General features: G+C 38.0%; 1 protein-coding gene across 1 annotated transcript in view; it reads left to right on the top strand.

Annotated features, from left to right (window-relative positions):
* Nucleotides 1-20,000, top strand: part of LOC144964138 (gamma-glutamyl hydrolase-like) — a 36,523-nt gene that overhangs the window by 8,029 nt on the left and 8,494 nt on the right. The window contains exons 4-5 of the mRNA XM_078898073.1: nt 14,359-14,452; nt 17,864-18,001. Of these exons, the coding sequence (XP_078754199.1) occupies nt 14,359-14,452; nt 17,864-18,001 (232 nt within the window). The remainder of the gene's footprint in view (nt 1-14,358; nt 14,453-17,863; nt 18,002-20,000) is intronic.

Below are 20,000 nucleotides of genomic sequence, written 5' to 3'. Positions count from 1 at the left end.
TGTGGTGGTGGCGTTGTTAAGATGCATAAACAAAAACATTGATGGGCAGGAAATTGTATGCTACTTTGTGAGGAAGCGCGAATTAAAACAGAGTAATGGAAATTTATAAAAGGTGCGTAATTAATTAATTTAAAAGAGGGGAGGCGGGTAGGAACTGTGTCATGCAGTATAAAAAGTGAAAAAAAATAAAGTGTGGACTATTGTTGGAAAATAAATACAATGGAATTGGAAATAAATATAAAATATAAGGGATGTAGGTATTAATATATTAGTGGCATTAGCAGCAGCAGAATCAACAGTAGAAATAGTAGTAACTAGTAGTAGTAGTAGTAGTAGTAGTAGTAGTAGTAGTAGTAGTAGTAGTAGTAGTAAAGTAGTAGTAGTAGTAGTAATAGTAGTAGTAGTAGTAGTAGTAGTAGTAGTAGTAGTAGTAGTAGTAGTAGTAGTAGTAGTAGTAGTAGTAGTAGTAGTAGTAGTTGGGATGCAGAAAATAAAGACAGGCATTGCAACTTTGACACGACGCCGCCAAGTCTGGGACTTTTTTGTCCTAGTACGGAAGGCTGCTATATTTTACTACTATCACAAACGATATGAACACGGGACTGGGACAGTCCTGTCCCGTTGATTTTGTAGCATTTCACAACGGCTTGGGACACAACGGGACTGTTTTGTCCCGTCCCAATAGGTGCTGTAGGTTTCTCTAAATTATATATTATGTTACAGATTTGGGACAGGACTGTCCCAGGACAGTCCTGTCCTAATGCGGAAGGGCTGTAAGACTCCTTCCGCACTAGGACAAAACTGTCCCAGGACAAATTTGTCCTGTCCCACTGGAGAAAACTTCTATTCAAAAGGGGTTCCGCACTAGGACAGGACTGTCCCGGGACACACCTGCGCGAATGCATTATTTTTTTTTTTTTTTTTTTACAAGATTCAAAAGTTTATTTGTAGGCAATTGTCAATATAACTCATACAAGAATATAATATTTTCATCAACAAATCAAGTAAATAAAATCAATAATAAAGCAAGGCAAACAATGATAGTAATAATGATAATAATAGTTATAATAATAATAATAATAATAATAATAATAATAATAATAATAATAATAATAATAATAATAATAATAATAATAATAATAATAATAATAATAATAATAATAATAATAATAATAATAATAATAATAATAATAATAATAATAATAATGATAATTATAATGGTGATAATAATAATGTAAAATCTTCTAATTAATAGATTAGTTATTTAATAGTTTGGATTATAAATTAATAATTTAAAAAAATAAGTCCTTGGTACAACTCTAATAATTCACATTTTATGAATCAACATAAGATACGACATGACGATAATGATTTTTTACACTGTACAATGGGATTTGTTTACATAAGATTTATATAAATATTCTTATAGCAAGAGTAATATTATTGCTGCTGCTACTACTACTACTACTACAACTACTACTACTACTACTACTACTACTACTACTACTACTACTACTACTACTACTACTACTACTACTGCTACTACTAACACTACCACTACCACTACTACCACTACTACTACTACCACTACTACTACTACCACTACTACTACTACCACTACTACTACTACCACTACCACTACTACTACTATCACTACTACTACTACACTACTACTACTACCACTACCACTACTACATACTACTACTACTACTACTACTACTACTACTACTACTACAAGCACTACAATTGCCACCTCTTCTACCACTTCTACTACTACAACTACTACTACTACTACTACTACTACTACTACTACTACTACTACTACTACTACTAGTAATGGATGAAATAGAGGTTGCATATTTCTGTGCCTTACTACGTGGAAAAAAAAGACAAATTGAAAGAGAAAACAATATTGGGTGCATCCTTTAATGACCCAAAGATTGCTCAAGGGTCAATTCCGTAGACTCTATGGTGATCTCCGATCTTATCTTAAAATGACTTTCTTGGAATCACCTCATTTTACCCAGGTGCAAATGAGTACCAGTTTGCTGATGAAAGTAGTCTTTGACGGACTATCATCATTCAAGAGGATAATAGAAAGTCAGCATGGCTCGGTGGTACGGTCTTTGCTTCGTACCCGAAAGGCATCAGTTCGATCACCCGCTGATGCGCTGTGTTGCCTTGAGTAAGTCACCTCGCCTAGCTCAATTTGCGGCGCTGCACTGCGGCTAACGCCTGGGTTATACCTCGCCCTAGCTCAATTTGCGACGCTGCATTGCGGCTGACGCCTGGGTTATTCCAGTCTTCCCTTGGAATAGACCCTCGAGAAAAATTTCCCCTATGGGATGAAAAAGGGAATTTTATTATTTTAAATTTTAAACTGTTATCTGTCTGCTCAACGCTACAGCAACATGGATACGTTCCGGATTTATAAGCTTAGGAGGCAAGATGGCCCATGGTTAGAGCGTTGTACTCTGGACTCAGAGGTTCTGTGTTCGATTCCGACCGAAGCCAATTTGTACTTTCTAGAGCAAGAAAATTACTCCAATCACTCACTTCATTCAGGTGTAAAAGGGTACCTGTCAAGCTGGGATAGTAATCTGCGATAGACTAGCGTCCTGTTCAAAGGTTTTCAAACAAATACGTTAATTGTCCACTTCACGCTATTGAAACCGGAATAACTCCTGCACCATTGGCTACAAGGCTCTACAGGAGTTAATTTGTCTTACAATGAGTCCAAGTGGCTCAGAATGACTTACTTAAAAATATTTTCATTGAAAATTCCTGAAATAAATAACGATAAAGATAATTGATCCCACAAGGTACCGAATAGATGTGCGACCGGTTTTAGACACGTTACTGCTGTGTCACAAAGTATGACACTTCTTAAATTATATTTATAAACATACGTTTTTAAATTGCCGAAAATGTTTATGTTGCTATGTCTTCTGTACGTGGTTTCATCACATAGAATTGTTTTTTGAATTGTTCTTGCTTTTTTATATTCAGAATTGAAATAAATAAATAAATCATAACTGTGAAATTGAATGTAAGCTTCAGTTTAATATACGAAAACAGATAAAATGTAGTAGTAGTAGTAGTAGTAGTAGTAGTAGTAGTAGTAGTAGTAGTAGTAGTAGTAGTAGTAGTAGTAGTAGTAGTAGGAGTAGTAGTAGTAGTAGTAGTAGTAGTAGTAGTAGTATTTTTAGTAGTAATATTAGCAGTAATAGTAGGGATGCAGAAAATAAAGGCATTTCAATTTTGACACGGCGCCGCCAAGTCTGGGACTTTTTTGTCCTAGTGCGGAAGTCTGCTATATTTTTCTACTACCACAAACGATATGAACACGGGACTGGGACAGTCCTGTCCCGTTGATTTTGTAGCATTTCACAACGGCTTGGGGCACAACGGGACTGTTTTGTCCCGTCCCAATAGGTGCGGAAGATCTCTCTAAATTCTATATGTTACAGATTTGGGACAGGACTGTCCCGGGACAGTCCTGTCCCAAATCTGTAACATATAGAATTTAGAGAAATCTACCGCACCTATTGGGACGGGACAAAACAGTCCCGTTGTGTCCCAAGCCGTTGTGAAATGCTACAAAATCAACGGGACAGGACTGTCCCAGTCCCGTGTTCATATCGTTTGTGATAGTAGAAAAATATAGCAGCCTTCCGCACTAGGACAAAAAAGTCCAAGACTTGGCGGCGCCGTGTCAAAATTGAAATGCCTGTCTTTATTTTCTGCTTCCCTACTACTACTACTACTACTATTACTACTACTACTACTACTACTACTACTACTACTACTACTACTACTACTACTACTACTACTACTACTACTACTACTATTTCTACTGTTGCTTCTGCTGCGGCTAATGCCACTAATATATTAATACCTACATCCCTTATATTTTGTATTTATTTCCAATTCCATTGTATTTATTTTCCAACAATAGTCCACACTTTATTTTAGTTCACTTTCTATACTGCATTACACAGTTCCTTCCCGCCTACCCCTCTTTTGACATAATTATGTAGGCACCTTTTATAAATTTCTATTGCTCTGTTTTAATTCGCGCTTCCTCACAAAGTAGCATAGAATTTCCTGCCCATCAATGTTTTTGTTTATGCATCTTAACAACGCCACTACCACATTGTCTCATTCGTCTGTAGTTTTTAATTCATCATGTGTTGTTGATGAAGGGGAAATCCGAAACGTCCATTTTATCTGTTTTCGTATATTAAACTGAAGCTTACATTCAATTTCACAGTTATAATTTATTTATTTATTTCAATTCTGAATATAAAAAGCAAGAACAATTCAAAAAGTAATTCTATGTGATGAAACCATGTACAGCAACATAAACATTTTCGGCAATTTAAAAACGTAGAGTTTATAAATATAATTTAAGAAGTGTCACACTTTGTGACACAGCAGTAACGTGTCTAAAACCGGTCGCACATCTATTCGGTAACTTGTGAGAACAATTATCTTTATCGTTATTTATTTCGAGAATTCTCAAGGAAAATATTTTTAAGTAAGTCCTTCTGAGCCACTTGGACTCATTGTAAAACAAATTAACTCCTTTAGAGCCTTGTATGTAGCCAATGGTGCAGGAGTTTTTCCGGTTTCAATAGCGTGAAGCGGACAATTAACGTATTTGTTTGAAAACCTTTGAACAGGACGCTAGTCTGTAGTCTATCGCAGATTACTATCCCAGCTTGACAGGTACCCTTTTACACCTGAATGGAGTGAGTAGTTGGAGTAAATTTTCTTGCTCTAGAAAGTACAAATTGGCTTCGGTCGGAATCGAACACAGAACCTCTCAGTCCAGAGTACAACGCGCTAACCATGGGCCATCTTGCCTCCTAAGCTTAAAAATCCGGAACTTATCCATGTCTCTGTGGCGTTGAGCAGACAGATAACAGTTTAAACTTTTAAAAAATAAAATTCCCTTTTTCATCCCATAGGGGAAATTTTTCTCCAGGGTCTATTCCAAGGGAAGACTGGAATAACCCAGGCGTCAGCCGCAATGCAGCGCCGAAAATTTAGCTAGGACGAGGTATAACCCAGGCGTCAACCGCAGTGCAGCGCCGCATATTGAGCTAGACGAGGTGACTTACTCAACTGATGCCTTTCGGGTACGAAGTATGCTGACTTTCCTCTTGAATGATGCTAGTCCGTCAAAGATTACTTTCATCAGCGAACTGGTACTTATTTGCACCTGGGTAAAATGAGGTGATTCCAAGAAAGTCATGTTAAACTAAGATCGGAGATCACCATAGAGTCTACGGAATTGACCCTTGAGCAATCTTTGGGTCATTAAAGGATGCATTCAATATTGTTTTCTCTTTCAATTTGTCTTTTTTTTTCCACGTAGTAAAGCACAGAAATATGCAACCTCTATTTCATCCATTACTAGTAGTAGTAGTAGTAGTAGTAGTAGTAGTAGTAGTAGTAGTAGTAGTAGTAGTAGTAGTAGTAGTAGTAGTAGTAGTTGTAGTAGTAGAAGTAATAGTAGTTGTTGTTGTTGTTGTTGTTGTTGTTGTAGATGTAGTAGTCGTAATAGTAGTAAGTAGTAGTAGTAGTAGTAGTAGTAGTAGTAGTAGTAGTAGTAGTAGTAGTAGTAGTAGTAGTGTAGTAGTAGTAGCAGTAGTAGTAGTGTAGTAGCAGTAGTGGTGGTGGTAGTAGTAGTAGTGGTAGTAGTAGTAGTGGTAGTAGTTAGTAGTAGTAGTAGTATTATTATTATTAGTAGTAGTAGTAGTAGTAGTAGTAGTAGTAGTAGTAGTAGTAGTAGTAGTAGTAGTAGTAGCAGCAATAATATTACTCTTGCTATAAGAATATTTCATGATTATATAAATCTTATATAAACAAATCCCATTGTACAGTGTAAAAAATCATTATCGTCATGTTGTATCTTATGTTGATTCATAAAATGTGAATTATTAGAGTTGCAATTGCCTACAAATAAACTTTTGAATCTTGTAAAAATAAAAAAAGGTGTGTCCTGGGACAGTCCTGTCCTAGTGCGGAACCCCTTTTGAATAGAAGTTTTCTCCAATGGGGCAGGACAAATTTGTCCCGGGACAGTTTTGTCCTAGTGCGGAAGGAGTCTTAGGATGTTTGACTATTAAATTGATGCTGTATGACTTTGGGACAAGCCGTGTACGTGTTCCAGTCATGACCGTACGGATTTGGAGTGAGGGGGTTTGGTAATCTACGAGTATTTCGATTTTTTACAAGGTTTACCAATAATAGCTCACATGTCTTTACCTCAAAGCAATAAAAGACATCAATTAATTGAGTTCATTCAGTTTAGTCTAACCTATCCGCATCGAGAGCTGTTAGAATTCGGGGTATAGAAAAAGCGTACGAAATTGGGGCGACCTACCCCACTTTGCAATATACAGTTGAAACCAAAAAGTACACGGAAAAAAAAATCAAATTTGACACATGTAAGCTGAGAGACGCTATTGTGAGGAGCGAATACAGCATCGATCTATACAACAAATACCAAATCCTGGACAGTATACCAGCAGATGATATCAATGCCCTTTGCAGCAATGTGAAGGAGATGATATTGTATACCAGCAATTCAGTTTTGGGACACAAAAGAAAAGAAAGGAAAGAATAGATTTTTGACAACATATGGCGGCAACTCATTGAGGAAAGAAAGATGGCAAATCTTGAAATAGAAGAGCAGCTTCGGATAGGTAGGGAGAGAAAAACTAGGAAGTTAAAAAGAATACTCGCAAAGATAAGAGAGAATACACGGAAGCAGAGGCGCAAGACGCAACACAAACACAACATTCTTTATGTATTTGTATGCATGTATGTATGTATGTATGTATGTATGTATGTATGTATGTATGTATGTATGTATGTATGTGTGTATGTATGTATGCATGCATGTATGTATGTATGTATGTATGTATGTATGTATGTCCCCCGTGTGGTGTCCGGGGTCCCTCAACTGAGAGGGTCAAGAATAGCCCAACGTCAAGCCAGCGTGTCGTAAAAGGCGACTAATGGTGTGTGATTCCCCCATCTTTGAGTCACCTGGTCCTCCAGGTTGGGGGTTGGCAAAGGGTTAACACCCCTTTCCGTTAAACTCAAACCGTTACAGAAACACAGACAGACAAAACACATCCTTTTTTTAGCTTCGGCGACCGAAGAGTTTCTGGAATTACAGAATTTATGAAGGACAACAGACAAAGCCGAAAGGACTCTGCTGACCCGATGACGTCTTCGCCAAACAAGCAGCTTCGAATTGCGTCGTGGAACGTTCGCACCATGTATGAAGCAGGAAAAAGCTCTCAAGTTGTGACTGAGATGAGAAGATACAGGCTGCATATACTTGGAGTAAGCGAAACCCACTGGATACAATCCGGACAGAAACACCTCAAGTCTGGGGAGAAAATTTTATATTCAGGGAGAGGGGACGGGATTCATACACAGGGAGTAGGAATAATTCTAAGCAAGTTTGCCCAGAAGTCACTGAGAGGATGGGAACAATGCGGAGAAAGGATCATCATGGCGTCCTTTACAACACGGTGTCAGAAGATCAGCATGAACATTGTACAGATCTATGCCCCAACAAATGATGCAACAGATGAGGACAAAGATACATTTTATAGTCTGTAGTCTATCGCAGATTACTATCCCAGCTTGACAGGTACCCTTTTACACCTGAATGGAGTGAGTAGTTGGAGTAAATTTTCTTGCTCTAGAAAGTACAAATTGGCTTCGGTCGGAATCGAACACAGAACCTCTCAGTCCAGAGTACAACGCGCTAACCATGGGCCATCTTGCCTCCTAAGCTTAAAAATCCGGAACTTATCCATGTCTCTGTGGCGTTGAGCAGACAGATAACAGTTTAAACTTTTAAAAAATAAAATTCCCTTTTTCATCCCATAGGGGAAATTTTTTTCCAGGGTCTATTCCAAGGGAAGACTGGAATAACCCAGGCGTCAGCCGCAATGCAGCGCCGAAAATTTAGCTAGGACGAGGTATAACCCAGGCGTCAACCGCAGTGCAGCGCCGCATATTGAGCTAGACGAGGTGACTTACTCAACTGATGCCTTTCGGGTACGAAGTATGCTGACTTTCCTCTTGAATGATGCTAGTCCGTCAAAGATTACTTTCATCAGCGAACTGGTACTTATTTGCACCTGGGTAAAATGAGGTGATTCCAAGAAAGTCATGTTAAAATAAGATCGGAGATCACCATAGAGTCTACGGAATTGACCCTTGAGCAATCTTTGGGTCATTAAAGGATGCATTCAATATTGTTTTCTCTTTCAATTTGTCTTTTTTTTCCACGTAGTAAAGCACAGAAATATGCAACCTCTATTTCATCCATTACTAGTAGTAGTAGTAGTAGTAGTAGTAGTAGTAGTAGTAGTAGTAGTAGTAGTAGTAGTAGTAGTAGTAGTAGTAGTTGTAGTAGTAGAAGTAATAGTAGTTGTTGTTGTTGTTGTTGTTGTTGTTGTTGTAGATGTAGTAGTCGTAATAGTAGTAGTAGTAGTAGTAGTAGTAGTAGTAGTAGTAGTAGTAGTAGTAGTAGTAGTAGTAGTAGTAGTAGTAGCAGTAGTGGTGGTGGTAGTAGTAGTAGTGGTAGTAGTAGTAGTGGTAGTAGTAGTAGTAGTAGTAGTAGTAGTATTATTATTATTAGTAGTAGTAGTAGTAGTAGTAGTAGTAGTAGTAGTAGTAGTAGTAGTAGTAGTAGTAGTAGTAGTAGTAGTAGTAGTAGTAGTAGTAGCAGCAATAATATTACTCTTGCTATAAGAATATTTCATGATTATATAAATCTTATATAAACAAATCCCATTGTACAGTGTAAAAAATCATTATCGTCATGTTGTATCTTATGTTGATTCATAAAATGTGAATTATTAGAGTTGCAATTGCCTACAAATAAACTTTTGAATCTTGTAAAAATAAAAAAAGGTGTGTCCTGGGACAGTCCTGTCCTAGTGCGGAACCCCTTTTGAATAGAAGTTTTCTCCAATGGGGCAGGACAAATTTGTCCCGGGACAGTTTTGTCCTAGTGCGGAAGGAGTCTTAGGATGTTTGACTATTAAATTGATGCTGTATGACTTTGGGACAAGCCGTGTACGTGTTCCAGTCATGACCGTACGGATTTGGAGTGAGGGGGTTTGGTAATCTACGAGTATTTTCGATTTTTTACAAGGTTTACCAATAATAGCTCACATGTCTTTACCTCAAAGCAATAAAAGACATCAATTAATTGAGTTCATTCAGTTTAGTCTAACCTATCCGCATCGAGAGCTGTTAGAATTCGGGGTATAGAAAAAGCGTACGAAATTGGGGCGACCTACCCCACTTTGCAATATACAGTTGAAACCAAAAAGTACACGGAAAAAAAATCAAATTTGACACATGTAAGCTGAGAGACGCTATTGTGAGGAGCGAATACAGCATCGATCTATACAACAAATACCAAATCCTGGACAGTATACCAGCAGATGATATCAATGCCCTTTGCAGCAATGTGAAGGAGATGATATTGTATACCAGCAATTCAGTTTTGGGACACAAAAGAAAAGAAAGGAAAGAATAGATTTTTGACAACATATGGCGGCAACTCATTGAGGAAAGAAAGATGGCAAATCTTGAAATAGAAGAGCAGCTTCGGATAGGTAGGGAGAGAAAAACTAGGAAGTTAAAAAGAATACTCGCAAAGATAAGAGAGAATACACGGAAGCAGAGGCGCAAGACGCAACACAAACACAACATTCTTTATGTATTTGTATGCATGTATGTATGTATGTATGTATGTATGTATGTATGTATGTATGTATGTGTGTATGTATGTATGCATGCATGTATGTATGTATGTATGTATGTATGTATGTATGTATGTATGTATGTATGTATGTATGTATGTATGTCCCCCGTGTGGTGTCCGGGGTCCCTCAACTGAGAGGGTCAAGAATAGCCCAACGTCAAGCCAGCGTGTCGTAAAAGGCGACTAATGGTGTGTGATTCCCCCATCTTTGAGTCACCTGGTCCTCCAGGTTGGGGGTTGGCAAAGGGTTAACACCCCTTTCCGTTAAACTCAAACCGTTACAGAAACACAGACAGACAAAACACATCCTTTTTTTTAGCTTCGGCGACCGAAGAGTTTCTGGAATTACAGAATTTATGAAGGACAACAGACAAAGCCGAAAGGACTCTGCTGACCCGATGACGTCTTCGCCAAACAAGCAGCTTCGAATTGCGTCGTGGAACGTTCGCACCATGTATGAAGCAGGAAAAAGCTCTCAAGTTGTGACTGAGATGAGAAGATACAGGCTGCATATACTTGGAGTAAGCGAAACCCACTGGATACAATCCGGACAGAAACACCTCAAGTCTGGGGAGAAAATTTTATATTCAGGGAGAGGGGACGGGATTCATACACAGGGAGTAGGAATAATTCTAAGCAAGTTTGCCCAGAAGTCACTGAGAGGATGGGAACAATGCGGAGAAAGGATCATCATGGCGTCCTTTACAACACGGTGTCAGAAGATCAGCATGAACATTGTACAGATCTATGCCCAACAAATGATGCAACAGATGAGGACAAAGATACATTTTATGGTCTGCTACAACAAGTCATTGACAAGTTGCCAAGGAAAGACATCAACATATTGATGGGAGATGCTAATGCAAAAGTGGGACAGGATAACGTAGGCTATGAAGGTATCATGGGACGTCATGGCATGGGAGAAATGAATGATAATGGTGAGAGATTTGCAAATTTCTGTGCATTCAACAGTTTGGTGATTGGAGGATCAGTGTTCCCCCATAAGAGGATCCACAAAGCAACTTGGGTCTCACCAGATGGTGTGACAGAGAATCAGATTGATCATTTTTGTATCTCTCGTAGATTCAGACGTTTATTGGAAGATGTGACAGTACGGAGAGGGGCAGATGTTGGATCAGACCACCACCTGCTATTGGCAAAGCTTAAGCTCCGACTCAGAAAACACGGGGCCAGATCACATACAAGAAGAAAATTCGAGGTGAATGCACTTGATGGGGAAAAGAATGAGGAATTCAAACTACGATTGAGTAATAGATTCCAACCTCTTACTGAGCTCGAGGAGGACATAGATGTAGAGTCACATTGGGCAAAGATCAAGGAAGTCTACATAACAACTTGCCACGAGGTATTGGGGGTAAAGAAATCGGAACATAAAGAATGGATAAGTCCAACCACCTTGGACCTTATTGAAAAGAGGAGAACAAGGAAGGAACAAGTGAATGCAAGCCGAACAAGGGCTTCAAGACTGGATGCACAAGAGCAGTATCGAGCCATAGCTAAGGAAGTCAAAAGATCTGTGAAGAAAGACAAGGAAGCATTCATGAACAGACTTGCAGAGAAAGCAGAAGCAGCAGCGACTGGAGGACACATGAGGATCCTTTATCAAACTACCAAGACACTTGCTGGAAAATATGGGAAACCAGAGGTACCAGTCAAAGACAAAGATGGGAAAACTATTTTTGGAAAAGAGGCTCAATCTGAACGATGGAGGGAACATTTCAACTGCCTTCTGAACAGACCACCACCAGACAACCAGCCAGAAATTTTGCCTGCAAGGAATGAGATACCAATTAGCTGTGATCCACCATCGATAGCAGAGATTGTGGGTGCCATTAACAAGATGAAAAGGGGGAAAGCTGCTGGACCAGACCAGATTCCACCGGAGGCTCTAAAAGTTGATGCGGAAAGAAATGCTGAGGCCCTGCATCCACTATTTGAGAGAATCTGGAATGACGGGATATTCCCAAAGGATTGGAAGGAAGGACATCTTATCAAGCTTCCAAAGAAAGGGGACCTCAGTAATTGTAATAATTATCGAGGCATCACTCTTTTTTCTATCCCAGGAAAGGTTTTCAACCGTATTATTTTAGAGAGAATTAAGAATGCAACAGATGCTAAACTGCGGGACGAACAGGCAGGTTTTCGGAAAAACCGTTCAACCACTGACCAGATTGCCTCTCTGCGAGTCATAGTGGAACAGTCTATAGAATGGAACTCTCCTCTTATTGTCAACTTTCTGGATTACGAGAAGGCTTTCGACAGTATTGACAGAGCAACATTGTGGAAAATTCTGTTACATTATGGACTCCCTGAAAAGATAGTAAACCTCATTAAGGAAATGTATGAAGGATCAAGTTGCAGGGTTGTACATGAAGATCAGCTTTCTGACAGCTTTGAAATTAAGACTGGTGTCAAGCAGGGATGCTTGCTCTCTCCATTCCTGTTCATCCTTGCCATTGATTGGCTAATGAAGGAAACCTCCAAAGGGAGAAGAAATGGGATACAGTGGACCCCCTGGACACAGTTGGATGATCTGGATTTTGCAGATGATCTGGCTCTTTTGTCCCACACCCAGGACCAGATGCAAGCAAAAACCACAATTATAAACAGCCTCTCGGAATCAATTGGTCTAAGAATTCACCCTGCAAAGTCAAAGGTCTTGAGGATAGGTACGCGTCAAAGGGAGCAGATCAAAGTAAAAGATCAGGAACTCGAAGATATAGACACTTTCTGCTATCTCGGAAGTATAATTGACAAGGATGGAGGCACGGAAGCAGAGGTGAAAGCACGAATAGGAAAGGCACAGGCTGCATTCACATCTTTGAACAGAGTTTGGAGAACTAAAGACATCTCCCTTCAACTAAAGCTAAGACTTTTCAACTCAAACGTGAAGTCTGTCCTACTGTATGGATGTGAAACTTGGAACGCATCACAGGCATGTATAAGGAGGGTACAGATTTTCGTAAACAGGTGCATGCGTAAGCTACTCAGAATAAAATGGATGGATAGAATAAAAAATGAAGAAGTATGGAAAAGAACACAACAGAAACCAGTGGGAGAGGATATAGGAAGAAGACGATGGAGGTGGATTGGACACACGCTTAGAAAGAATGACTCAACTATAACAAAGAAAGTATTGGACTGGAACCCTCAGTGCAGAAGATCAAGGGGAAGGCCACGAGGAACATGGAGAAGAATTAAAGAAGCTGATATACAGAGAAGTGGTAAGACCTGGAATGAGATAAAAAAAAGTTGGCTCAGGATAGAGAAGGATGGAAACTGTTTGTCTGTGGCCTATACCCTGACCCAGGGTGAAAAAGGCAATGATGATGATGATGATGTATGTATGTATGTATGTATGTATGTATGTATGTATGTATGTATGTATGTATGTATGTATGTATGTATGTATGTATGTATGTATGTATGTATGTATGTATGTATGTATGTATGTATGTATGTATGTATGTATGTATGTATGTGTGTATGTATGAATGTATGTATGTATGTATGTATGTATGTATGTATGTATGCATGTATGTATTTATGTATGTATGTATGTATGTATGTTTGAGTGTATGTATGTATTATATACGTATTATGTATGCAGGTATGTATGTATATATGTAATTTGTCAATTATTCTAAATATTTCAATTTGTGAATTTATTGAAAAATATATTTATTTTTTTCATTATTATTGTTGTTGTTGTTGTTGTTATTATTATTATTATTATTATTATTATTATTATTATTATTATTATTATTATTATTATTATTATTATTATTATTATTATTATTATTATTATTTAGCTATATATGGATGGATAGATGGATGAATGCATTTATGTATGTAGTGTATGTAAGTAGTTATGTGAGTAATTATTTTAAGTTTAAATGTATGCATGTATTGTGTGATTGTGTTTTTATGCGCGTGCGGGTTGGTGTGGGTGTCTGTGTGGGTTGTGTGTGTGTGTGTGTGTGTGTGTGTGTGTGTGAATATATTTAATTATTCATTATTATTGTTGGTGTTGTTGTTGTTGTTGTTGTTGTAATTATTATTATTATTATTATTATTATTATTATTATTATTATTATTATTATTATTATTATTATTATTATTATTATTATTATTATTATTATTATTATTATTATTATCATTATTATTATTATTATTATTATTATCATTATTATTATTATTATTATTATTACTATTATTATTATTATTTAGCTATATATGGATGGATAGATGGATGAATGCATGTATGTATGTAGTGTATGTACGTAAGTAGTTATGTGAGTAATTATTTTAAGTTTAAATGTATGCATGTATTGTGTGATTGTGTTTTTATGCGCGTGCGGGTTGGTGTGGGTGTCCGTGTGTGTGTGTGTGTGTGTGTGTGTGTGTGTGTGTGTGAATTCTTTTTCTTGTAGCTTAATAGAAGTTTATTGTGTCATCACTACCGTGTCTTTTATTGTATACTACATATTATATTTTTGTGTGAAATATTATCTCCGTGACAGACATATCACCAAATGGAACCCCTCTACAAGTTTTACCGAATCGTATCCACAAACAAGGGAAGGGACGGAATAGACTTTGTCTCAACCATTGAGGGTAAGTTTATTGATATAATCTTTATTGTCAAAATGGCAATTTGTCATTTGGTTTAAAATGTTTGAAATTAAAAATACAATACAAAGATAGACAGACAAAAATGCATTAATAGAATAAACATCAAAATGATAAATGATATAAATATCTAAATGAAGTTGACGTTTCATAACAGTTTCGAAAACCCAACCATACTCTCTCTCTTACTCACACGCACACTTCCACACATCCTAAACATACACACACACACACACACACACACAAACACACACACAGAGGCATGAAAGCTTGTAAAGTTGTAGAGTTATAACATTGATAATAATGGTCTTCTGTACTGTGTTCTAAAAGTTATCTACGACATGTATACTTCTTAGAATGTTATTTTATTTAATGGATTTTTAACCTTATTTAATCATTTTATTCTTTTCAATTTTGTCATTTTGGTGTTAGCCAGATATTTATTTTGTCCATAAATAAATTTCAGAGGGAAAGTGTCTCCCATTTGCTCAATGCAACTTGGAACACTACACCCTACGGACTCTCTACTCACACACCGACGCCACCGTAACGTTTCATTCACACGCTCACGAAGTGTTTGTACCCCGAAACGTCTATTGTCTGTTCTGCTCTCATCCGAAGCCTCTCCATTTTCACCTTTTTCGCATTTTTACAATCTCAGGCTTCAGTCCGCCCCCACTCCTACTGCTTTCTTTTTAAAGAAGAATGTAATCTAAATGGTGCTGTAATGTATGTGGTTTTTGTTTATTCATCTTAGCAACGCCAATACCACATTGTTATCTCATCCGTTTTATCTTTTTTCGTATATTAAGGGGCGGTTTGGTCTAATTAGTAGGACAATGCTTCAAAAAAATGAATTTTGAGATTTTGGTGGAAAACGATATTTTATTATCTTAGAAATAATATTATCGAAGTCCAGCTTCTTAAAATAGACTATAAAGGCACGGAAAACATAGTCGAAAAGGGTATTGGTAGTATTAAAAGTGTGAAAACCGGAAAGTTATTTTGCTATTTTCTCAATATGTCATTTTTCATTGTATGGGATACTGTGTGATACAATGCTGTAAACGGCCAGGTACTCATGTTACACCTGAGTACGGTGAGAGAATGTAAGTAAAAAAGAACCTTTTCCAAGGACTCAACTATGCGCCGCTCAGAGCGGGGCACGAGTCATGGACCTTCCTGTCCGAAGGCGAGTGTCATATCACAAGATCACATTGCCGCAAGGTGCACATATTTTGCAGGTCCGACAACCGAACGCGAGAAGGCATCCTTCCGTCTCAAGAGACGATGGTTTGCACCCTGTATGGCTTTGGTCTCATCAGTCTTATTGAGAGCAGCGACGGGTGTGACTCAGCAGACCAATCCTTGCATGGCAGTCTCTACCGCAGTTGTTGCACACGTAGTTTGACTGTGTGTTTGGTGTTTGGATCTGCTGCCTCTCTTTCCTCCTTGCTCTCCTCTCCTCAAACTTTTTCTTTCTCCTCTCCTCATCTCTCTTCACTCCCTCCATCATCGCATATCTCCAGCCGCTGCGGTCGTCAGCAAGCGATTCCCATGTGTTTGAGTCGATGCCTCTCAATTTCATGTCTCTTTTGCAGACATCATAGAAGCGCAGACCTGGACGGCCAGTTGGTCGCCGTCCAGAAGCTAGTTCACCGTACGTCCTGTGTACGTGACCAAGCCATCGCAAAAGTCGGTGGCAGAGCATGAGATGCATACTGAGGGAGTTCGTTCTTTCTAGCACTGCATTGTTAGTGAGTCTTTCCTGCCACCTGATGCCTAGAATTCGTCGTAGTCAGCGAATGTGGAAGTTTTCCAGGCGGTTCTCCTGTCGGGCAATGTTGTCCAGGATTCACTGCCGTACAGTAGGCTACTGAATACACATGCCTGGTAGACTTTGTGTTTGGTGTTCAAAGTGAGTTGGTTGTTGGTCCACACTCTCTTGCTCAGTTGTGCCATGACAGCGGCAGCTTTGGCGATGCGCTTGTCTAATTCTGCATCAAGTGAGAGGTTGCTGGTGATGGTTGTGCCCATGTATGTGAAGTGATCAGTGACTTCTAGCTCCTCGTTGTCAATACGAATAGATAAATATATATATATATATATATATATATATATATATATATATATGACTTACTGACTGAAGGCCTTTCGCTTCCTAATCATCCGACCGGGACGCCTCGGCTGCCTCTCTAATCATGTGTCATTTCCTTCCACAGTTCACGGTCTTTTGCTGTGGATTCTAATTCATAAAGTCTTCCTTTGATTTTATTTTTTAAATTATTTTGAAGGCGATATAGGTCTCTATTGAGGACAGTGTGAATTGACGTGGGTGGTCTACCTTGATATTTTTGTGTCCAGATGGGGTGAAAAAAAGTATTCATGGCTTTATTAGCTGGTATATTTTCATCTCTACTGCTGAGTATATCCCAAAACGCCGCCATCTTGCCTCCAGTATTTAAATGGATAAGGGTCTTTCATTGCATTTCATACAGTGTTTTATTGCTTACTTTTGTGGGGTATCGTATATTCATGACTCTTTTCGGTTATTTTCTATGGAATCTGTCTAATCTTTGCTCTTCGGTTCCACTCAGTGCCCATGTTCCGCAGTTGCATATACGCATGGATTTTACACGGGTTGTGTATAATTTGATTTTAGTGTTTATTTTTATTTTATCGTTTCTAATCCATATATGTAATAATTTATTTATTGCAGCCGTCGATAAACTTTGTTTTCTTTCTACGTCTTCCTTGTCTCCTATTAATGATCCTACTTTTTTTCGTGGCTCTCCTTTCATCTTTCTTCCTTGACAGTAATGTTACATCAGTTTTGTCAGTATTAACGGAAAGTTGGTGATTTTGTAAAGCTCTTTGCATGTCATTTACATGGACTTGTTTGTGAATATATATATATATATATATATATATGTGTGTGTGTGTGTGTGTGTGTGTGTGTGTGTGCGTGTGTGTGTGTATTATTGTTTTCATTTGAATAATAAATTAAATCTTCATACAAAAGTTTTGCTTTACAGACATTTAGACATGAGTATCCATTGAGCTTGGGGGTCCCGATAGCTCAGTGGGTGGAGCACTCTCTTCACACGGAAAGGGCCCAAGATCGATCCCGGGAGCAGTAGATATTTTTTTTCTGGTTTCTAATTTTACCAAGCAGTGAATGGGTAGCTGGGTCAGTCATATCTGGCGGAATGTACTTTGCGATAGACTAACGTCTTATCCAATTGCTATTGTCCGTATCATGTTATAGTAACCGGGATAAACCCCGGCTCCATAGACCTAATGGCTCTAAAGGCCTACTTTATCCATTGAGCTCATACAAGAAACCGGGCTTTCCATTTTGCTATGTTTACATAAGCATATGTTTGTGTTTTACAGCATACAACTACCCATTCTTTGCTGTACAGTGGCACCCAGAGAAACCAATATTCATAAGGAAACCTGAACTGGCTATTTCAACATCTGAACATGCCATCAAAGTTGGACAGTACTTTGCGAATTTTTTCATCAGCGAAGGTGATTATAAATAAATAAAGATAAGGTATAAATTCCCTTTATTTATCCCAAATGGGAATTTAGTCTTTAGGGTCTATTCCAAGGAAAAACTAAAATAACCCAGAGCCGCAAACTGTGCTCTGGCTAGGTGACTTGCTCAGGGCATACAGCGATTGTGCTCGGGAGGTGACTTGCTCAAGGCCATACAGCGTAAAGTGTATTCGAACTCATCACCTTTCGGGTACGAAGCAAAGACCGAACCGATAAACCACGCTGCCCCACACAAACAAATACACACCAACACACACACGAACGCACACACACATACACACACACACACACACACACACACACACACACACACACACACAATCGTTCCTCTTTTGACATGTCGGGACTTTTAACTATTCAGACTCACTTAATCCCGACAATGTTTCCACGACTCCGATCTTACGGTACTAAAAATAATGTTTGGCGAACCTACCCAGCTGTGCCTATGATAAGTGCTTTCAGTGGTCAAAGTTGTAATGTTGACTGGCACAAAAGGAATGAGCTCTTAATAGTTTTGAAAAATGTCTTAACTTTGTCACAAGATAGAGAGAGAGAGAGAGAGAGAGAGAGAGAAGAGAGAGAGAAAGAGAGAGAGAGAGGAGAGAGAGAGTACCGATTAACCATCGATGCCACATTCATGTACCTTACCAATGAACATTTCATAAAATGACTCCATATTTTATGTAGGAAATGTATCGAGGGTAGGGTGCAAAATTATCGTATCTTAAAAACGCAACTTTTCAGGAGAGACAAAAAAACTGTTTAAAATTCAAAATAATCCTTGGATAACCGTAAAATTTACTAATCTTATGTAACAAGTGGCGAGAAAAAGGATGGTGGCATTTTTGAGACGATAAATTGCTTGAATTATGGTTATTAAAGTTAAGATAGTTTCAAAGTATTTTATTGGAAACAAGACTACCGTGCGTTGAGATAGGATATTTTGAGGATGATAAAACAGAACTAAAACTATCGTAACTCGGAGTTACGATAGTTTTTTTGCCATTATCACCAAATAGACAAATAATAATATTTATGAGTTACGATACCTGAAACAAGTTCTAGAAGCCATGGGGTTGATTACTCCGGAGTTGTATTTAAGGCTAGAAACGGAATGGTAACAATCATAATTGTATGTCACAACTGGACTGGACGCGAATTGTTGTAAAGGGTAGAGTAACTTCTTTTTCTTAAAATTACTTTTCCACTTCTCCTACTTGCTCCTTCTCTTCCCCTTTTACTTCCAAACTTTTAATATTTTTTTATTCTTCTTCTTCTTCTTCTTCTTCTTCTTCTTCTTCTTCTTCTCTTCTTCTTCTTCTTCTTCTTCTTCTTCTTCTTCTTTCTTCTTCTTCTCTTCTTCTCTCTCTTCTTCTTCTTTCTTTCTTCTTCTTCTTCTTCTCTTTCTCTTCTTCTTTCTTTCTTCTTCTTCTTCTTTCCTTCTTCTCTTCTTTCTCTTTCTTCTTCCTTCTTCTTCTTTCCTTCTTTCTTCTTTCTTCTTTCTTCTCTTCTTTCTTCTCTTCTTCTTCTTCTTCTTTCTCTTCTTCTTTCTTTCTTCTTTCTTCTTCTTCTTCTTTTCTTCTTCTTCTCTTCTTCTTTCTTCTTCTCTTCATCCTTCTTCTTCTTCTCTTCTTCTTCTTTCCTTTTCTTCTTTCTTCTCTTCTTCTTTTCTTTCTCTTCTTCTTTCTCTTCTTCTCTTCTCTTCTTCTTCTTCTTTTCTTCTTTCTTCTCTTTCTTTTCTTCTTTCTTCTTCTTCTTCTTCTCTTCTTTCTTTCTTCTCTTCTTCTTCTCTTCTTCTTTCTTCTTTCCTTCTTTTTCTTCTTCTTTCTTCTTCTTCTTCTTTCTTCTTTCTTCTTCTTCTTCTTCTTCTTCTCTCTTCTTCTTCTTTCTTCTTCTTCTCTTCTTCTTCTTCCTTCTTCTTCTTTTCTTTCTCTTCTTCTCTCTTCTTCTTTTCTTCTTCTTACTTTCT

This window comes from Berghia stephanieae, chromosome 1, assembly GCF_034508935.2.
Source record: "Berghia stephanieae isolate SIO BIC M18660-M18661 chromosome 1, UCSD_Bste_1.3, whole genome shotgun sequence".
NCBI classification, from domain to species: Eukaryota; Metazoa; Mollusca; class Gastropoda; order Nudibranchia; family Aeolidiidae; genus Berghia; species Berghia stephanieae.
Note: the sequence above shows the minus strand (reverse complement) of the source record. Positions and strands in the feature narration are given on the sequence as shown.